The 20,358-nt window shown below is 38.1% G+C and overlaps 1 protein-coding gene across 2 annotated transcripts in view; it reads right to left on the bottom strand.

Moving 5' to 3' along the window:
- The window catches only part of AFG1L (AFG1 like ATPase), a 196,224-nt gene that overhangs the window by 45,734 nt on the left and 130,132 nt on the right, over nucleotides 1–20,358 (bottom strand). For both annotated transcript variants that reach the window (XM_008520642.2, XM_070559193.1), the window contains exon 8: nucleotides 17,609–17,691. In XM_008520642.2, the coding sequence (XP_008518864.1) occupies nucleotides 17,609–17,691 (83 nt within the window). The remainder of the gene's footprint in view (nucleotides 1–17,608; nucleotides 17,692–20,358) is intronic.

The raw sequence follows: 20,358 nt of genomic DNA, 5'->3' as shown, positions 1-20,358 counted from the left end.
CTTCTAAGTTGAAAGAGCCCAATGAATACCCAGCACAAAGAATAGCAGGGGAAAGCTCCATTCTAAGGCACATTATCATGAAATTTCAGGAAACCAGGAATAAAGAAAGAATATCTTAAAAACTCCAAAAGGGAAAAAAATAGGTCAAATATAAAAGTTCAAGAAAGACTCACATCAAACTTTGCAACTGCAATGATGGAAGCGTGAAGATAACAGTATAGTGTCTAAGATTTTCTAAGGGAATCTTATTGTCAAACAACCTATGCCCAGTCAAACTATTAATCAAGCAATTAGATTGGACAGATGAGCCCTCAAAAACACATTTTCCATGTGGCCTTCTCCAGAAGATACTAGAGGGTGTGCTCTGTAAGAACAGCGAGAAGAGTTCTGCTTCTAGTAGGACCAAGGAAGCTCCACCTCAACGGACTCTCCTGCCAAAAGCAGCTATAAACTCTGGACAAAATACAAAACCAGACGAGCTGAAGGCATTGGACAGTGAACAGAAGCAGGTAGATTCTGGAGGGGGCCGACACCAGGGAGAAGGGAAAATCAGGATAAGTTACCCATTTTTACAGCTTTCAGACTGAAGACAGGAAGTCAGTACTGCTCAGGGCAACTAAAACTCCACTAGAAAACCTACAGTCCTTAGAACATGAAGAACCAGAGGAGAGTTAGGGGTAACCACACAGCTGGAAAATCTGAGGGAATCCCAGAAAAAGTGTTTCTAAATTCCCAAAAGATAACAATCTTGAAAATTCCTGAAATCGTAAGTTATTCTGTATTTATCACAATACTTTATATGCTTTCAAATAAGAATGAGCGTCCATAATAATAAACAGTGAATCATTTTTCCATCTTAGGTTTATACAAAACTTTGTAAAACAACAGTATAATAATAAGTTTATGGTTTATCACTATTATAAACCAAAATAGTAAGATTATATATTTCAATAACATGTAAAAATGATCTCTACCTGATATAGACTTTTAACAGCAGGAAACATTAACACAAAATAAATGAGAAATAAAATTATTTTAAAATTTAAATACCTCAAATATATAATATGTAAAAGTTATCACTTTTTAAAGGTTTTTAAAACATAAAGTATTAATTACCCTATCTGATAGTCCTGAACTTTGCTGATTGAAAAATATTCCAGACATAGGAAAATTTCTTTCCTTTTGCACTAATAGTGATCACATCATTAAGAGTGTGTCCTAAATCATTTTCAAGTTGGGTACTGGGGTGCATATTGCTTCATATAAGCTCATTTCCCTTATTAACAAGTATCTGGCTTCATTTACTCAATATTATATTTGTGAGATTCATCCATATCAATGCATGTGGAAGTAATCTGTTTATTTTTGTTTCTGTACAGTATTCTATTGCGTGAAAATATCACCATTTATTTCCATTCTACTGTTGATGAGTGTATGTCTGCTATGGCTGCCGTAACAGAATAACACCAACTAGGTGGCTTAAGCAACAGAAATTTCTCTTCTCACGGTTCTGGAAGTGAGAAGTCCAAGGTCAGGGTGTTGGCAGGTTTGATCTCCTCTGAGGCCTCTCTGTGGCTTGCAGATGGCCACCTTCTCACTACGTCCTCACACGGCCTTTCCTCCATGTGAGAGCACTCCTGGTATCTCTTCTTTTTATAAAGACACCAGTCCTATGGGACTAGAGCCCTACCCTTATGACCTCATTTAACCTTAATGACCTCCTACATGCCTTGTCCCCAGATACAGTCACATTGGGGGTTAGGGCTTCACCTATGAATTTTAGGGGGACACAATCCAGTCCATAACAACGAGTATTTGTGTAGCTTGCAGTTTGGGGCTGCTATAAATAGTACTACTGTGAACATTCTAGTACACGCCTTTTTGTAAACATATGTATACATGTCTGTTGGGTATATACCCAGGAGTAGAATGCTCATACGGTTTGCCTATGTTCAGCTTAGCAGATACTGCCAAACAGTTTTCCAAAGCGCTTGTAGCAATTTACTCTCTCACGTGCAGCGTACAAAAAGTTCTACTGTTCCACATCCTTGCCAACACTTGGTATTTTCTACCTCTTCCATTTCAGTGGTTATGGCGGATGTATGATAAATGATTTTAATGTAAATTGCCTGAAATTATTTTGGAAATGGGTGGGGCATAAAAATACAAATATAATTTAATTAGTGCAATAGTAATCCAGACACTTTTTCTTAGTAAAATGTCATTATGATATACATAAAATTTTAAAATCCATTCTTTAAAACACCTAAGACCTCTTGGCTTTTTTAAGTACGAAATTTCAAGAACACAACTTTATTGTAAAAATTTCAGCCACAGAAAATGTCTTTAACTTCAAAACAGAGAAAAAAAATAAAACATGGCATTTATAATGGAGAAAAACTGGAGTAACAGCAGTAAGTCTATGACGCCAGGGCCCTCTTGTCAATTTTCCAGTGAAACACTTTAAAAAGATAGCAACATTCCCTCACACTAAAAATCTACACTCAGAAATACAACCATGGCTGTGAAGCACCAAAGAATGACCAGGCTCAGCTAGTTTTTAAAAAATCAAGTGTTTTGGACCTAAGGTGGGCAAAAGGTGTATTCAGAAAACAAATGCATAAAAAACACACAAGGGTATGATTATACAAAAATACAAAGAGTCATTAAAATTAGAATCAAATTACAAAAATAACTGAAAAATATTCCAGCCTAACCAGTTAAGTTGAGGAAAAAGCAATGCCTGTCAGTCAACAGCAGTTGCACGGAAAAGCTACAGCCTAGGGACGGCACCAAATTAAACATGATTTTTTCAGTGTAAAAGGGAGCTAAATTCAGAGTTTTCTTTTGGAACCAAAAGAACATCATGTCACACGGCATGAAAGAAAATGTTCTGTTCAGCTTTATGTAGTTCAATTTTAACCAGAGACGCATATCTTAAGGAAGGGAGCCTTAGGTAGCATCAAACTGATCAGGAGAAAATACAGGAATTAAGCTCAGATGCTATGAATTGTACCCCCTTTTCTCCCAGGAGGGGAGACAGAAACATAAGCTCCTACAACTGAGTAGGAATAAAGAATTTAGGGGCCAGCCCAGTGGCGCAGAGGTTAAGTTCACACGTTCCGCTTCTCGGTGGCCCGGGGTTTGCCGGTTTGGATCTCGGGTGTGGACATGGCACTGCTTGGCAAGCCATGCTGTGGCAGGCATCCTGCGTATAAAGTAGAGGAAGACAGGCACGGATGTTAGCTCAGGGCCAGTCTTCCTCAGCAAAAAGAGGAAGATTGGCAGTAGTTAGCTCAGGGCTAATCTTCCTCAAAAAAAAAACCAAAAAAGAATTTAAGTGACTTCCTCTAATTCTGGGTAAATGCTCCATCAGTGGGATGCTACTGTAGAGTAGTCCTTTGTGCAGATAAGATGCAAAACAGAAAATCTGCCCACAGATAATCAAAAGTTGACCACGGTAAGAGAATTAAAGTCATTTCTGAAGAAGAAACAGAGTCAGTCTTTTCAAATGCTTTTTGTTGGCGGGGGGTAGGGTGTGGGGGGGCCCAAGAAGATCACCGACTCTTTTTTCTTTGTTCTATAATGCCTTGGTAAAATCCACCCATTTCATTGCTTCTGTCACCTTTTGCTAAGCTCAGCAACTGCAGTGGAGGGGCAGGTTTGTATTTTCTGCTGAGAAGTACCACTGTGTCTTTAAGTCAGAAAAGCCCTGGAATTGACCACTGTTCCTTCGCCAGGAAATTTGGCATCAACTCCTACAGGAATCCTGTGAGTACAGTACCCTGGATTAAAAGCCTGATTGGTTCGGAAGTACAAAAATCATGATTTATTTTTCTGTCTTAAATTAGTAAACAGGAAAGCAATCAGTCGTTTCAATTTTGAGAAAATTTCTACAGCTGAAATCAGGCACTCAACATGAAACGTAGACTTACGAATTAGAACATGTCAAAAAAAGACCTTATTATTGCTGGATCACTTGAAATTCTCAACAAAAATTCCAAAACAAGTGGAGGTTTCTAGAAGAGGGTCACACATGAATTTAAATGGAAATTAATTTCTTCAAGAACCTCCTACTTCATTAGGATTGACTCGGGGAACAGAATGCTACCCACACTTTGCCCCTTTATCCCCTTTTAAAAATCAACAGCTTGTTAAGGTATCAACAAGTAGAATAGGGTTGGCTTTCCTTGGTCCCCCTCTCTTCATGTTCTCTATTCCAGAGAGCCAAAGTTGATTCAACGAGGGAAAAATTTCCCCTTCCTCTTAGAGTGCCTGTGCCAAACTTCCCTGGCAGTCAGCCTTCTCACTCCACTGATTCCTTGTGCATTCATGCTGTACAGCTCTTTGTGCTCACACCAAGCATAATCTGGGGCTGGAGGCAGGTCTAAGATTAAGTTGGTTTATACTTGCCTTAACATAAAACAGACTTGGTTGCATTTCACATCCCGTAGGTTTGCTTTACATAACGGACTCAGTTGTTAGGATGGATTTTGTCCTAGTATTTATCTTCTCAATCACTCAAAGGCTTAACTGACTATTCAGAGATCCATTTCAGTCTCTAAATTTCCCACCCTTCTCAATCACCTGGAGAGTAACTCACCTAGTCCCATTAATCTTGACCTGTGTATAATGCAGAAAGTGGGATCTGGCACTTTTAGCTCTCAAATTCCAGACCCTCGCTCCCTCTTCTCAGCCCCAAATTCCATGTAAAATTTCTACCAAATTTATATATTGCATTTCCCCCCAAATAAATCAGTGGTGTAACATGCAGAAATGCAACTTGGTAGATCCAAAAATATTTCGTTTTCATAAAATTTCAAAAAGGCTATTATGATTGAAGTTTTTTTCCCTTTTTCCTGCTTTTTCTCCCCAAAACTTCCCAGTACACAGTTGTATATTATTTACTTGTGGATCCTTCTAGTTGTGGCATGTGGGACGCCGCCTCAGTGTGGCCTGACGAGCAGTGCCATGTCCACGCCCAGGATCCAAACCGGTGAAACCCTGGGCTGCCGAAGAGGAGCGCATGAACTTAACCACTCGGCCACGGGGCCAGGCCCCAATTGAAGATTTTTAAAAAGAATAACAACAACAAAAAGAAAATGCAGAGAAGCTTGAGAGTAAAAAGCTCTAACTCCTCTTCAGGAGAAGAAGATGGTCATATCCACCCTGGAAAGAGAGGCCAGGGAGTTTTCGTAGGTAAAAAAGGTACATGGCAAGTAACTAAAGACCTAGGACTTCTGCCAAAACAGCTTTTCTTATGTTGAAGACTGATTTTTAGTTATAAACGATCTCTCTTTGAAGATGAAATAACAAGAAGACAAGAATTCTAAGAAAATCTAAAAATTTTCTTTTGTACTTTACAAGTACATATATTATCTAATCATGTACATTTTGTGTAAACAGCTTATTCACAGTTTACTAGGTGAGTACAGCTATACAATTTAACACTTTGTTAATGCGTTTAGCTGGAAGTGGCGGGCCAACTCTACTCTGGTCCTGTCTGGCCTGCTGGAAAACAAACGCTGTGATGTGCTATTGCCAAATTACAGTTCAATAAAGGAATAGAAGATAAGAGGTGTGTTGAGTGGACTGACGGAACCTGATGTTGAAGTCTATGCAAGATGAATTGCTGCTGCTGCTGCACCACTTTTTCAGGTGGTGTTTCAAACTCTTGATATTAATTTTTAATTCAGTAGTCCTTGAGTTAATATAAGATTAATAAATAAATATTTAAATATGCATCTAAATTATGTCAAATAGGACAATTTTGTGATTTTAACAGACATAATTAATAAATAGCCTACCTGACTATGTCCGACAGGATATAAAACAGAAAGTTGTTGTTGCTGTTGTGTACTAATTTCCAGTTCTAAGTTTGCAATGCCGTAGACACTTACTCATTCATAAATTATCAACAGGAGTTTTTATGACAAAGACACTACTGCATATCTACTTTTCAGAGCCAACTATATTTACCCACCATTGGGCCCTTTTCCCTACTCATGGCCTCAGCATAAAGATTCATTACCATTACTGACTTTTTAATTATCAAAACATATAGCAACATACAATGCTCCATTTTGAATTTAAAATAACATTTCAGTTTGAATGAAACTTTATACTTTATACTTCTCATAGAGATAAATAGTTCTTTACCAAAAAAAATAACAAAAAATATAAAAGAAAAAATCATTAAAAGAATTTAAATGTTACACTAAAAAATATTCACTTAATGTAAAAGAAGGCAGTAATGGAAGAATAGAGGAACAAGAAAGTCACGAAACTTTAAAAAAATGACAAGTAAAAGAGCAGATATAAATCCAACTATATCAATAACATAATCTGTGAATGGATTAAACAATTTAATCAAAAGGCAGGGATTGTTAGATTGCATAAAAAAGCTAGACCCAACTATATGCTGTATAGGAGATATGCTTTAGATTCAAAGATACATATAGGTTGAAAGTAAAAGGACAGAAAAAAGATATATCGTGAAAATAGCAACCACTGCTAATATCAGTCAAAATAGACTTTAAAGCAAACCAAAAAAAAGTGATTAGAGATTAAAAAGTATATTTCATAATAATAAAAGTGTCAATCCACAGGATGATATAACAATTACAAACATGTATTTACCTAGCAACAGAGCACCAAAATAACATGAAGCAAAAACTGACATAAGTGAAGGGAGAAATAGACGATGCAACAGTAATAGTTGGAGACTTCAATATCCAACTTTCAATAATGGATAGAACAGCTAGGGAGAAGATCAATAGGAAATAATAAGACATGAACTACATCATACACAAACTAAACCTAACAGACATCTATATAAATACTCAATAACTGACTACACATATTCTTTAGTGCATATGGAACATTCTCAAGGAAACAGCATATCCTAGCCCATAAAACAAACCTTAATAAATTAAAGAGGATTGAAATTATACAAAGTGTGTTCTCCAATCACAATGGAGTGAAACTAGAAATTAGTAACAGAAAGTTATTTGAGAAATTCACAAATATGTGGAAAATAAACAGCACACTCCTAAATTACCAGGGGGTCAAAAAAAGAAAGCAAAAGGAAAATTGGAAAATACTTTGAGACAATGAAAATGAAGACACAATATACCAAAACTTATGGGATGAAGCTAAAGTAGTGCTTACAGGGAAATTTATAGCCGTAAATGCCTACATTGAAAAAAAGAAGAAAAATCTCAAACCAACAACCTAACCTTCTACAATAAGACCCTGGACAAAGGAGAGAAAAGCAAACCTAAAACAAGTGGAAGGAAGGAAATAAGGTTAGAGTAGAAATCAATGAAATAAAGAATAGAAAAATAATATAGCAAATCAACAAAACCAAAACTTGCTTCTTTGAAAGGGTGAATAAAAGTGAAAAACCTTTAGCTAAATGGACCAAGAAAAAGAGAGAAGACTAAAATTACTAAAATGAGACGTGAAAGAGGAAACATTACTACCGACCTTATAGAAATTTTAAAGAGTTATAAGAAAATATTATTAACAACTGTATACTAATAAACTAGATAACCTGGATAAAATAGGCAAATTCCTAGAAAAACACAAACTACTAAAATTGATTCAAGAAGAAAGAGAAAATCTAAATAGAAAAGGAGGGGGGGCCGGCCCCGTGGTCAAGTGGTTAAGTTTGCGTGCTCCGCTCCTGATGGCCCAGGGTTTCGCCAGTTTGGATCCTGGGTACAGACATGGCAGTGTTCATCAGGCCATGCTGAGGCAGCATCCCACATAGCACAACCAGGGGCACTCACAACTAGAATATACAACTACGTACTGGGGGGCTTTGGGAAGAAGAAGGGAAAAAAAAAAAAGATTGGCAACAGTTGTTATCTTAGGTGCCAATCTTTAAAAAAAAAAGAAAGAAGAGAAAAGGAAGAAACTCTTCCCAACTCATCCTATGAGGCCAGTATTACCTTGATAGCAAACCAGACAAAAACTTCACTAGAAAAGAAAACTACTGACCAATACTCCTATGAATATAAACACAAAAATCCGCAACAAAATACTAGCAAACTAAATCCAGCAACAAATAAAAAGGATTATACACCACAACCCAATGAGATTTATCCTAGAAATGCAAGGTTGATTTAAAACCAAAAATCAATTAATGAAATATACCATATCAACAGAATAATGGACAAAAACCACACGATAATCTCAATAGACACAGAAAATGCAGTGATAAAATCCAACACACCTTCATGATAAAAACTCTCAACAACTAGGAATAGAAGGGAATGTCCTCAACCTAATAAAAGGCATCTATGAAAAACCCAGAGCTAACATCATAATTAATGGTAAGAGACTGAAGTCTTTCCCCCTAGGCTCAGGAACAAGGTGTCTCCTCTCTATGATAGAATATACCACTTGCATCCAACATTGCGCTGGAGCTTCTAGGCAAGCAAATTAGGCAAGTAAATAAAAGTCATCCAGATTGGAATGGAAGAAGTAAACTACCTCTATTTGCAGATGACACGATCTTGCATTTAGAAAATCTTAAGGAATCTACCAAGAAATTATTAGAATAAATGAGTTCAGCAAGGTTTCAGGCGACAAGATCAATATGCAAAAATCAATTGTATTTCCAAACAGTAGCAATGAAGGAACCAAAAATGAAATTAGGAAAACAATTCCTCTTACACTAGCTTCCAAAAGAATAAAATACTTATGAATAAATTTAACAAAAGAATTGCAAAATTTATACACTGAAAACAATAAAACATTGTTGAAAGGAATTAAAGGCCAAAATAAATGAAAGGCATCTGTTATAGGTTGAACTGTGTCTTCCAAAAAGATGTTAAAGTACTAACCTCCAATGCCTATGAGTGTGACCTTATTTTGAAATAGGGTCTTTGCAGATGTAATCAAGTTAAGATGAGATCATACTGGATTAGGTGGTCCCCAATGCAATGATTGATGTCCTTATATGAAGAGGAACTTTGGAAATAGAGACACACAGGGAGAACGCCGTGTGAAGATAAAGGCAGAGATTGGAGTAATGCACCTACGAGCCAAGGAATTCCACCAGAAACTAGGACCTCCACCAGAAGCTTCATGAGGCATGAAGCAGATTCTCCTTCAGGGTGCCCAGATGGAACCAAACAGCCAACAACTTGATTTCAGACTTCTAGCCTTGAGAACGAGAGAATAAATTTCTGCTATTCTAAAATACTTGGTTTGTGGCACTCTGCATGGCAGCCCTAGGAAACTAAAAAACATTACATGAATCACAAGACTTGATATTGAATTCCTCAATGCGATTTACAGATTCAAGACAATCTCTATCAAAATCCCAGCTGGCTTCTTTATAGAAATTGAAAAGCTGATCCTAAAATTCATATAGTAATTCAAAGGACCCAGAATAGCCAAAATAATCTTGGGGGAAAAAAGGGCAAAGTTGAAGGACTCACAATTCCTGATTTCAAAACTTCCTACAAAGTTATAGCAACCAAGACTGTGTGGTATTACATAAAGATAGACAAATAGATCAGTGGGATATAATTGAGACCAGAAATAAACTCATATTTACAGTCAACAGATTTTCAACAAGAATGTCAATACAATTCAATAGGGAAAGAATAGGCTTTTCAACAAATGGTACTGGGACAACTGGATATCCACATGCAAAAAATGAAGATGAACCACCTTCTCACACCATATATAAAAATTAACTCAAAATTAATCAAACTCCTAAACATAAAAGCTAAAAACAAAACTCTTAAATGAAAACATAGGCATAAATCTTTGTGACCTTGGATTAGGCAATGGTTTCTCAGGTATAATGCCAAAAGCATAAACAACAAAAGAAAAAATAAATTGGACATTATCAAAATTTAAAAGTTTGTGCTTCAGAGGACATCATCAAAAAAATAAAAAGAGGATGTTAACTAGACTTACTGTGGTGATCATTTCACAGTATATACAAATATCAAATCATTATGTTGTACACCTGAAACTAATGTGTTATATGTCAATTATAGCTCAATTTTTTAAAAAATGAAAATAAAAAAAATCCATACAGTCTGAGAATATTTTTGCAAATCATCTATCTGACAAGGGACCTATATCTAGAAAATGTAAAGAACACTTAAAATTCAATAATAAAAACACAAATGTCCCAACTGAAAAATAGGCAGGGGCCGGCCCAGTGGCTCAGCGGTTAAGTTCACATACTCCGCTTGGGTGGCCCAGGGTTCGCTGGTTCAGATCCCGGGTGCAGATCTATGCACCACTTATCAGGCCATGCTGTGGCAGGTGTCCCACTAAGTAGAGGAAGATGGGCACAGACATTAGCTCAGGGTCAATCTTCCTCAGCAAAAAAAGAGGAGGATTGGTGGCAGATGTTAGCTCAGGGCTAATCTTCCTCATTAAAAAAAAAAAAAAGGCAAAGTATCTGAATAGCTCTTTCTCCTAAGAAGATATACAAATGGTCAACAAGCACATGAAAAGATGCTCAGCATTATTAGCCATCAGAGAAACGCAAATGAAAACCACAATGAGACACCATTTCACACTCACCAGGACTGTGTTTGGGTTGTCTCCAAAAAAAGATATGTAGAAGTCCTAACCCCCAGTACCTCAAAATGTGCCCTTATTTGGAAATAGGGTCACTGTAGATGTAATTAAAGTAGGTGGGCCCTTAATTCAATATGACTAATGTCCTTAGAAGAAGAGGAGAGAGAGACACAGGAAGATGGCAATGTGACTACAGAGGCAGAGACTGGAGTGACATATCTACAAGCCAAGGAACACCAAGTATTTGTGCAAATAACAGAAGCTAGAAGATGCAAGGAAAGTTTCTCCCCTAAAGGTTCCAGAGGGAACATGGTCCTGCTGAAAACTTGATTTCAGATTTCTGGCCTCCAGAACAGTGAGACAATAAATTCCTGTTGTTTTAAGCCATTTTGTGGTACTTTGTAACAACATCCCTAGGAAACTAATACAGACGGCTACAACCAAAACATAGATTCTAACAAGTGCTGACACCGAGGCGGAGAAACCGGAGCCCTCATACATTACTGGTGGGAATGTAAAATGGTACCGCTGCTTTGGAAAAGAGTCTACAAGTTCCTCAAAAGACTGAACACAGAATTACCATCTCCACAAATTCCACTCCCAGGTATACACAAGAGACACAAAAATATAAGTCCACATAAAAACTTGAACATGAATGTTCATGACAGTATTAGTCACACTAGCCAAAAAGGAGAAACAACACAGATGTCCATCAACTGATGAATGGATAAATAAAAGTTATATATCTAAACAATGGAATATTATTTGGCAATAAAAAAGAAAGAAGTACTGACACATGCTACAACATGGATGAATCCTGAAAAAGTTATGTTAAGTGAAAGAAAGCAATCACTAAGGACCACATATTGCATGATTCCATTTATATGAAATATCCAGAATAGGCAATTCTATAGAGACAGAAAGTGGCTTAGTGGTTGCCTGGACTGATTGGGTGTGAGGCGAATGTGGGGAGAAGGAAGTGACGGCTAAGGGATATGGGGTTTCTTTTTGGGGTGATAAAAATATTCTAAAATGGATTGTGGTAATGGTTACACAATTCTGTGAATATACTAAAAGTCACTGAATTAGACCCTTTAAATGGGTGAATTGTATGACAAGTGAATTACATCTCAATAAAGCTGTTAAAAAATAAATATAATATCCTTATCACACCTAAGAAAGTTAACAATAATTCTTCAATGTCTTGATATATCCAGTTAGTGTTTGAATTTCTCTGATTGCTCACAGCTTTTGTTTTGTTTTTGTTCTTTTTTTTGATTCAGGATTCAAATAAGGTCCATGCACTGCAATTGGTTGATATGTTCCTTAAGTCTTTTTCAAACTACAGGTTCCATCTACCATTTCTCTCTCTTTTTTTCTTATTTGTTGAAGAACCAATTTATTTACATAATTTTAAAAAATCTACAGTCTATATTTTGATGAACGTACTCTTATGATGTTATTTAATACATTCCATCGCACCTAATACTTCCTGTAAATTGGTCAAATCCAGGTTCCACTTCTATAGCATATTCTTGTTTGAAGTTGTATGTTTTTCTGGCCCATAAGGGCCCATCAGCTAACAAAGATAGCACCTGATCAGGATAAGGATTCCATCAGGTCACCTTTGTCAATCTTAGGTGGGTGGATGGGGGAGATTCTGGCTATGTACCTGCCTGCTCACCAGGTGCAACAACGAGATGCAAATCCTAGAACATGCCTGAATGTTCACTGTCAATCAGTGTGAATCAAAGGTCAGTTTCCCTTACTTCACCAAGACAAGAGATAGTTGCACAAAACAGAAGACAACATAGCATATTCTCATCTGAGTTGTTGTCTTCTGTTTTGTGCAACTATCTCTGTATGGATATTTTTCTGTATTCTTTGCTGCTGAATAAATTTTATACTCTTTAACTGTGTGATGTTTTCCCTTCAGTACCATCACTGCTCCACTGTGACACCATGCAAACTAGTGTCAGAAGTAGGAATGAGGTGCATGCAGAAGACTCTAAAAGATACATGAGAGAATTTAGTGAACTGAAGGGAAAAGAGTATAGCAGACCTATATCGGCATGCCACTATAACAGCTTTGCTGGAGATGATAGATGATAAATTGTTTCAATGGGGTACACACATAGCTTTCTTAGGGACTCCGGGCAGTCTAGTACATGAAACTGAAACAAATCACAGTCTAAAAGGAAGGGGGCTAGACCTAACAATTTTCAAGTTGCTTCTACTGGCAGATGTTTCAGAGGTTCTTAGTGGGAATTGAAACAGGAAATGACTGGGCTGGTACTCTAACTGGTAAGAAAAACTAAGACTGAAACTGTAAATTCCAATGTCTGTAACAGAAACACCTGGAATGGTAATGATGGGGGATGGGGGAAAGGTTCCAAGATGTCCTGGAGACTCTGCTGAACCAGAGGTGGCAACTTCCCAGGCAGAAGATAGATCTCTTGCTAAAGTTTTAGGTATGAGAAAATATGACAATCAAGCTAGGAAATGTTTTAAATTTTCATTGATCTGGTTTTCTCAGGTGAGGGCAGGGGAGTATACGTAAGATCACAGACAAGTAACAGGAAGTTTCTGATTGTGGGGAAGTACATTTTAACATGTATGAGCTCCAGTCTTTGTTTTCACAGACGTTTCTTCTAAAACAGAGCTATAACCTTGAAGCCATGTGTTTTTTGCCAGCAAACTTTTTCTTTTTTTAATGATGTTCAAAGATATATTCTCAGAAATGATTTTTTATTTGGAATAAATGTTTCCCAAGTGGAAGATTAAGAGTACTTAAGACTTGAAACTTCCACTGGTAAAAGTATTCAAGAAGTTTCTTTTTGAAATATATTCAAAAGATGGATGAACGTATGTAGTAAATTAGCCAGGTAAAAATATGTGAGTATTTCGGCTGTGTCTGAGAAGTTGTAATTTATATTTTTCATTATTTTCAGTATGATTCTAGTCCCCATATACATGGAATTGAAATGGTCTTGAGACAATTTAATTGAGGTATTAAATAACTGAATAATGTGTTCAGATGTAATTTTGTTGAAGTGATAGATGACTTCAGTGGATAGGAGCCAAATGAAATAAAGGGAGAAAGCCTGGCTTCTTTAAGGTTAAAAGTCTGGTAAATGTCCTCTGCTGGGACAGACAATCCCCCATGGGTCTCTCACTCACCTACACATCTTGCTGAGACCGCCAAGAATGGAAGGCCCAAACCGTTTCTCAAGGTTGTGTTTGCAGCAAGAAACCCTGAGGGATGAAGCAATGTCTCCCATAAGACAAAAAGCAGGCTTGCTTACTTCTGGCAGTAAACTGGTGGATTCTCCAAGCTCAGAGGTCCTCTCCTATAACACTACTCACTGCCTATGCAGGCATTTATCTGGGCCCTAAGCAAAACTCGCCCTCCCCTACAGTGGGACTGGGGGCAAGGAGGGAACCGGCACAACATGCTCTTCACGCCGAAAGAGATGAAATCCTTTGTCTCTGATCCAGGTCTCTTGTGCCTTCTGCCAGCATCCATGAAACAATAATAGGTAAACCTATTCATGTACAAGCAGGGTAAAAACAAATCCCAGGTCCAGCACCTGTCCCCCATCTCTTTTGGTTCAGTTTACAATCTTCCACTGGGGCTGTGGTTTCTGTGCTGGCGGTGGAGAGTTTGTATGTGAGTATGATGGAGGTATGGTGTTTGAACAGGAACCCTCTCTCCACCCTCAACTCCCAGTTCCTTCAACAGACTTAGCAGGAAAAAACCTATACTACTCAGCTTTTGAATGGAAAAGGAAAAGAAACAGAGAGCAAGGGTGAGTCTAAGGTGACCTCCTCTCCGCAGGAAACCATAACCCCACACAGCAAAATGGCCTGGGGGAGCATCTCATGGACCCCCTCAGCAGTGGTGTTTCCTGTCTGAAAAGAGATGTTCAATGAATACATAAAATGATTACCTCTAGGATCACCAGCCCCCAAGCAGAGAGCTAATCTGAAGCAGTTAAATTCTCTGGAAGGCATGGGATAGGGCCACCGTTGGCAAACACCCAGGAGTTCAAAATAAATTACTGGTCTGAGCCCAACGCTTGGTCGACTTGTTTGGATTTTGGCAAACCATATTCCATATATGGACATCTTATTGAGCCCAATCCACCAAGCAACCAGGAAGAAAATGACTTTGTGCTCATCTCTGGGGTGATCATGCAGTTACCAGAGAATGAAAAATTGGACAACCATGGCGTGTTTTAATCTACGCAAAAGTTTGGAAATTTGCACTCAAGCTCTCTGTCGCTTGTAACTTACTAAATTTAAATTCTCTGAGTTTGTTTTATATGGGGTTAAAAACTTCTTGAGATGGGCCAAAAACATCTGAAACTTATTTATAAAGGTACTCTATGATTTCTAAATTTAACGTGACATAAAACTACAACTGAAATAGATCACACACACATACAATGCCACATATGAATTAGTTCTGTAACCCACATGATATTATGAACCATAGACAGTTTTCCACATCAACTTTTGGGGTAGTCTTTTAAAATCTCTGGTAATTCTTGATATTATTTGGATTGTGTTTTGGGACATTTTTAATTGGCTTTTGGAAAGTTAGACTAATAAAATACAGAATTAATGAATATTTCTATTTAATTAAATATCATAGAAGGGATTCTGCTTGTATGAAATTCTGAGAGAGTGCCTGGTGTTCCCCTAGAGGGAAGCCAGAATTCTGTTGTTCCTTTCGGGCAGTTGGGGTGCCAGTGAGATTGACAAGGGCTTGCATATTCAGGAACCAATTCCAGATGTTTAGGCAGAGAAACACACGCTTTAACAGGGCAATATATAGCATGGCACATTAAAATCTGTTATGGGGGGAAATTAATAAGTTTTCCTGTGAGAACAAGATAAAAAGAAACCTAATTAAATCAGAAATGTGAGTATGACCCCAGGAAATTTTCTTCTACTTTGTCATGAAAGAAGTTCCACCTAAAGGCTCATGTGAAACAATATAAATTACATTCCTAGCACCCTATCTTGGTGTCTAATATTATTCTCCCACTTCTGAGATGATTTAATTCCTAATTCCCCTCAGGGATACATATCTGCCATACCCTATGAGTGAGGTGTGACTCTAGACTCTATTCTTGGTTACCAGACTAGGGTGAAGCCCTTTTGCTGTTAAATTCATGAACAAATCTATCTTCCTTGAGGATTAAATGAATTTATATATTTTTAAGAATACTGTTCCAGAGTGTCAGGGTATCTATCCTTTGTAGTTCTAGTTTCCTGGACTTCTGGGATATTGTTAGATTCTGTTTTCTTCCAGTGCACATCTTAAGTACAAACCTGAATTTCATTGTGTTAGAATTGCATTACTTTTATCAGGAAGAGGAAGAGCCAACATAGGGTAGGTCAGAGAGAAAATGGCTATGCTCCAAGCAAAAGCAGACTTTCCACCTCCTGTAAATTCCACTGAGACCTCTCCGGCACTATGAAACAAATTTCATGATTTAGACTCAAACTACCATCTTTATTTAAGGAACTTCCCATTAGGAAAATGTTTTAATTCTTCCATAGAAGGACATATTTTGTGGGAAAACAGGGTACAAAGATTACCTCTTTTGAAAAAGAATAAAGAGAATAATAATAAGTTAATTTATAAGTATCACACATCTGGAATATCAAGAAATAGGTAGCAAAGAATCAGGGAAAGGTTGAGAACATCAGAAAAATTTTAAAAACCAGAAAACACAAACATAAAAGAAACTGGAAGTGGACCAGCCCAGTGGCATAGTGGTTAAGTTTGGCGTGCTCCACTTTGGCGCCCAGCATTCACAGGTTCGGATCCTAGTCACAGACCTACACCACTCATCAAGCCATGCTGTGGCTGTGACCCACACACAAAATAGAGGAAGACTATTTTGATGTTAGCTATTTGATGTGAAGACTATTTGACGTTAGGAAGATGTTAACTCAGGTCCAATCTTCCCAACCAAAAAAAAAAAAAGGAGAAAAGAAACTGGAGGGAAAAAAAGTCCAAGTTAAAGCAGAAAAAAGTGCAAGAACTTTTTAAAATTATAAAGTACTTTAAAGACAAAGTACTTAAGGGTAGATGAAGAACCTCCTATAATAATCATCAGAATCTGAATAATAAACTGAAATAGTCCCCTTGGTACACTGTAAAGTATGCAGTTTTAATTATGTGATTTTTCTAGCTAATTTCTGCTTCAAAAACAGTAAAGTACTTCTGCTTACAAGGTGGCAGAGACAAGAACTTTTCTGAACCTCTCATATGCACGTTGTCATCAAAATTTAAATTAGCAGAAACATGCCTTTGAGTTAAATCACAATGAGCCCTTAGACAGATCTATTCACTGAGAACCCACGATGTGCCAAACACTGGCAGCACACGCTAAACAACAGTTTGCATTTGTAAAGCACTTTTTCCTTTTCAGGTTCTCGCAAATGACATTTTAAAACAAACTATATTTGTTTTTCAGCATTAACGGCACGTGCTGAATACATCTATTATTACAAATTGCTCTTACTCAGGAGCGTCTCAGCTTTTCAAAGACAGAATATATCCAGTTGCACTTGTGTGTATATATTTTACACAGTTACGTGTGGAAGTCAATCAACAATGATAACTACAAGCAGATTGCCTGAGAAAATAAAACAACAATTGGGAGGAACAGAAATGACACGTTTGTCAGAAGATGTCCACAAATAATTAATTACTTTAGCACAATAAAGATATTCTCTTAGTACTAGAGTCTCTTATAAGAGGATACTCATTACTTTCTAACCATCTGTCATCACTCCTCCCCAAAAAACTAATTAGGGTTTCCTCCAATCACACATTATAAATCATGCAAATGTGCATGGCAAAAAACGCAGTTTAAAGAAGTTAACGGTAGAACATTTCATATTTTGAAAATCTCGGGCTTCAGAACTAGCCTTTCTTGTTCTAATAGTCACTCTACTTATTTTTCACATCTTCTCCTAATTAATTATTAGATACTAAACCTGGAAAATGAAAACTTTTTGACAAACTTACAGGTAGTAGAGTCTTCCTGCAGCAGGAAGCCCCGTTCTCCGGTAATCCACCCCAGAATCGAGTTGGATCGTACTACAGTATTCCTACAATGCAAACACACAAGATATCTTTTTAAACAAGTGGTAGCTTAGAATTATCATCTTTCTGCTATCCTATTTTTTTTCAATTTTTGAAATATTCCTCTTTAAAATAATATAATGAGTTAAGGACAAAACAATAGAACTCATGCAAGAATCATAAATCAAGCCAAAAAAATCAGTTTAATAAAATTAAGATTTGCAGCATGCCTTCCTGAAACTTTGCTAAAACAGTGCTGTCAGCAAATTCCCCAAATAACTGCATTAGATTTTTTTTAAAACCCCAATTTCCATTACTCTCAAGCGAGAAGCTGGAGGCTGTCGGAAAGAATAAGTCATGGGTCTTAAGTGTCACAATGGGAGAGAGAGTCTAAGAGAGCTGCATCAGACCGTCAGTATCCACATCTCAAACGAATGATCATACTAAAGTGATGCTATAGGTATACCTGCCCCTCACTTCTAAATGACCACCACTGCCCTTGTCCCTTAGCTCCCTTTCCAGCTATCAAGGTCTTCAGAGCTCCTTCCTGCTGTGGATGCCTCCCTTCAACCTGAGTCGTCCTGTGCCACTGCTGTCCTCCTGTTCTCACACCTACTCTTTCCTTTCTAGACCCCCAGGTGTATATGTGCACAGAAACTCACACCACCCACACACACACCCATAAAACTCTTACTATGGAAGCAAATGAACGTTTGATATACCTCTCATGGTCAGTTGGCTTTTCTGCGAGGGGAGAGAATATATGTACATATACATATACATATTCATTCTAGCAGAACAATGATGAGCATGGGTTTTCAGAACAATGCAAAGAAATATTTACAGGCTGACCTTTTTGTTTTCATTCAGAAGGAAAATTGCATTATGAAAATTCATGAGGAAAAAATTATATTTTAACAACTTCATTACTTTTATTAACGAAAAACTGCATTATTGGGCTAATTATGGTGGATTGTATTTTTCCAAAGATGGCTGCAATAATCTCTCCATCCCAACATGTTGTGACATTGACATTCCAACCAACAAGAAGTGGGGTCTACGTACTCCCCCTTGAATCTTGTGACTACGGTGACAATGCTGCTACGCAATAATACCCAGTGTGACACTTGAGGCAGCTTCTTACTCGTTGGCTGGAACACTTGCTCTGGAACCCTGAACTGCCAGATAAACATCAAACTACCCGGAGGCAACCGTGCCATGGGAGAGCTTAAAGTAGCCCATACAGGGAGACGACCTGGAGAGGCCCTGAGGTGACATGAAGACAGAGGTGTCTGACCAGGCCCCAGCTCTTCTAGTTGTTGTCACTACGGTAGTGAGCAAACCAGAATTGCCAGCTGAGCTTTTCTCAAATCCCTGAACCACAGAAACCAGGGGAGATAATAAAGTAATGCCATTTTAAGCCTCTATATTTTGCAGTCATTTGTTCCACAGCAATAGCTATCAGGGCACATTTGAGATGTAGCAACTTTCTTCCTCCCTGAAGTTGCATCCTGGCTGTACGGCTCTGCACGGGCTGAGGGCTCTTTATTACCTGCAGTAGAGGGAAGAGACTGCCCCCAGCAGCGGGGAGAATACATTTCCCCTCCTCCCGGGCTGCAGTTGCTAAGGGACTCAGGGAAGTAAAATAGGGAGGTCCACCATCCCCATGGGACTGAAGGGTTTCCCTAAGGCTGAGAAGTTTTTCTGGACGTAGCACTTTTAGTGCTCACACCAGGACAGTTCTAGGCAAACTAGGACAGTTGGTCACCCTAGCAGTGAAGACCCAGAAACCTGGGCTGAAAGGCTGAAGTAGGTATTGCATTTTGATTTATGTATTAGCAGTAGCGAATGTGATTAGTATAAAACAATCCCCAAGAAGTTGTCCTCTGGGGAAGGCTACAAATCTGAGCCTGTGAACTGCACATCAGAAGAATGACCCCTGAATCTAACAGGGTCACGCCTCCCTACAGGGCTTGACCTGCGCAGACAGCTGGCCTCCCCATCCAGACATCCCTAGCTCATCACGCTAAGTTGTTCAAACCCTCTCCCCAGGCCTCACTCTCGGTACTCAGGCCCTGTAACGCTTCTCACCAGAAAGGAATACAGCACTGCCCAAATACATGCACTCCACTCTCCCCTTGCCTCAGATGACCTGTAAAAAAAAAAGGCATAGCCATATATCTCTCTCCTTCTCAACTATCAGTCAGAATGTAGTAAACCTGAGAAAAGAGCCACGTCCCCCCATTGCCTGTGCTATAATTGTTGGACTCAGCCACCCAGTACAAAGAAAGAAGGAGAGACACTTGTCGAGGCAGCCTTCCTACTCTACCTCTCTGAGGGAAATCTGTCCTGGGACGTAAGGGCCGATTATTCCTAAGCAACCTGTTCTACAGACAAAACACTACACAGTGTAGCAATGTATTCACATCAGTGTATTTCCCCAGGTTCTTTATTTCTTTTAAACCACAATTTATCTTATATGGCTTAATATTCCTAATTTAGTCAAAACAAATTTTTTTTTTTGCCATTAAAAAAATAAGGCTAATGGAAGTTATACAAGCTTCAATTTCTCTTTCTGGGTTCTAACTTCTCTCTCATATGAGTGATTAAGCCCTAGCAAATGATTGCATTTGTACATCTCCTAATCACCACTGAGGAATACCTAATCAGCAGCAGCAGAACTATAACAGAAG

Source organism: Equus przewalskii, chromosome 9 (genome assembly GCF_037783145.1).
Source record: "Equus przewalskii isolate Varuska chromosome 9, EquPr2, whole genome shotgun sequence".
Lineage (NCBI taxonomy): Eukaryota > Metazoa > Chordata > Mammalia > Perissodactyla > Equidae > Equus > Equus przewalskii.
The sequence above is the reverse complement of the archived record's forward strand: the minus strand, read 5'-3'. Positions and strand labels throughout refer to the sequence as shown.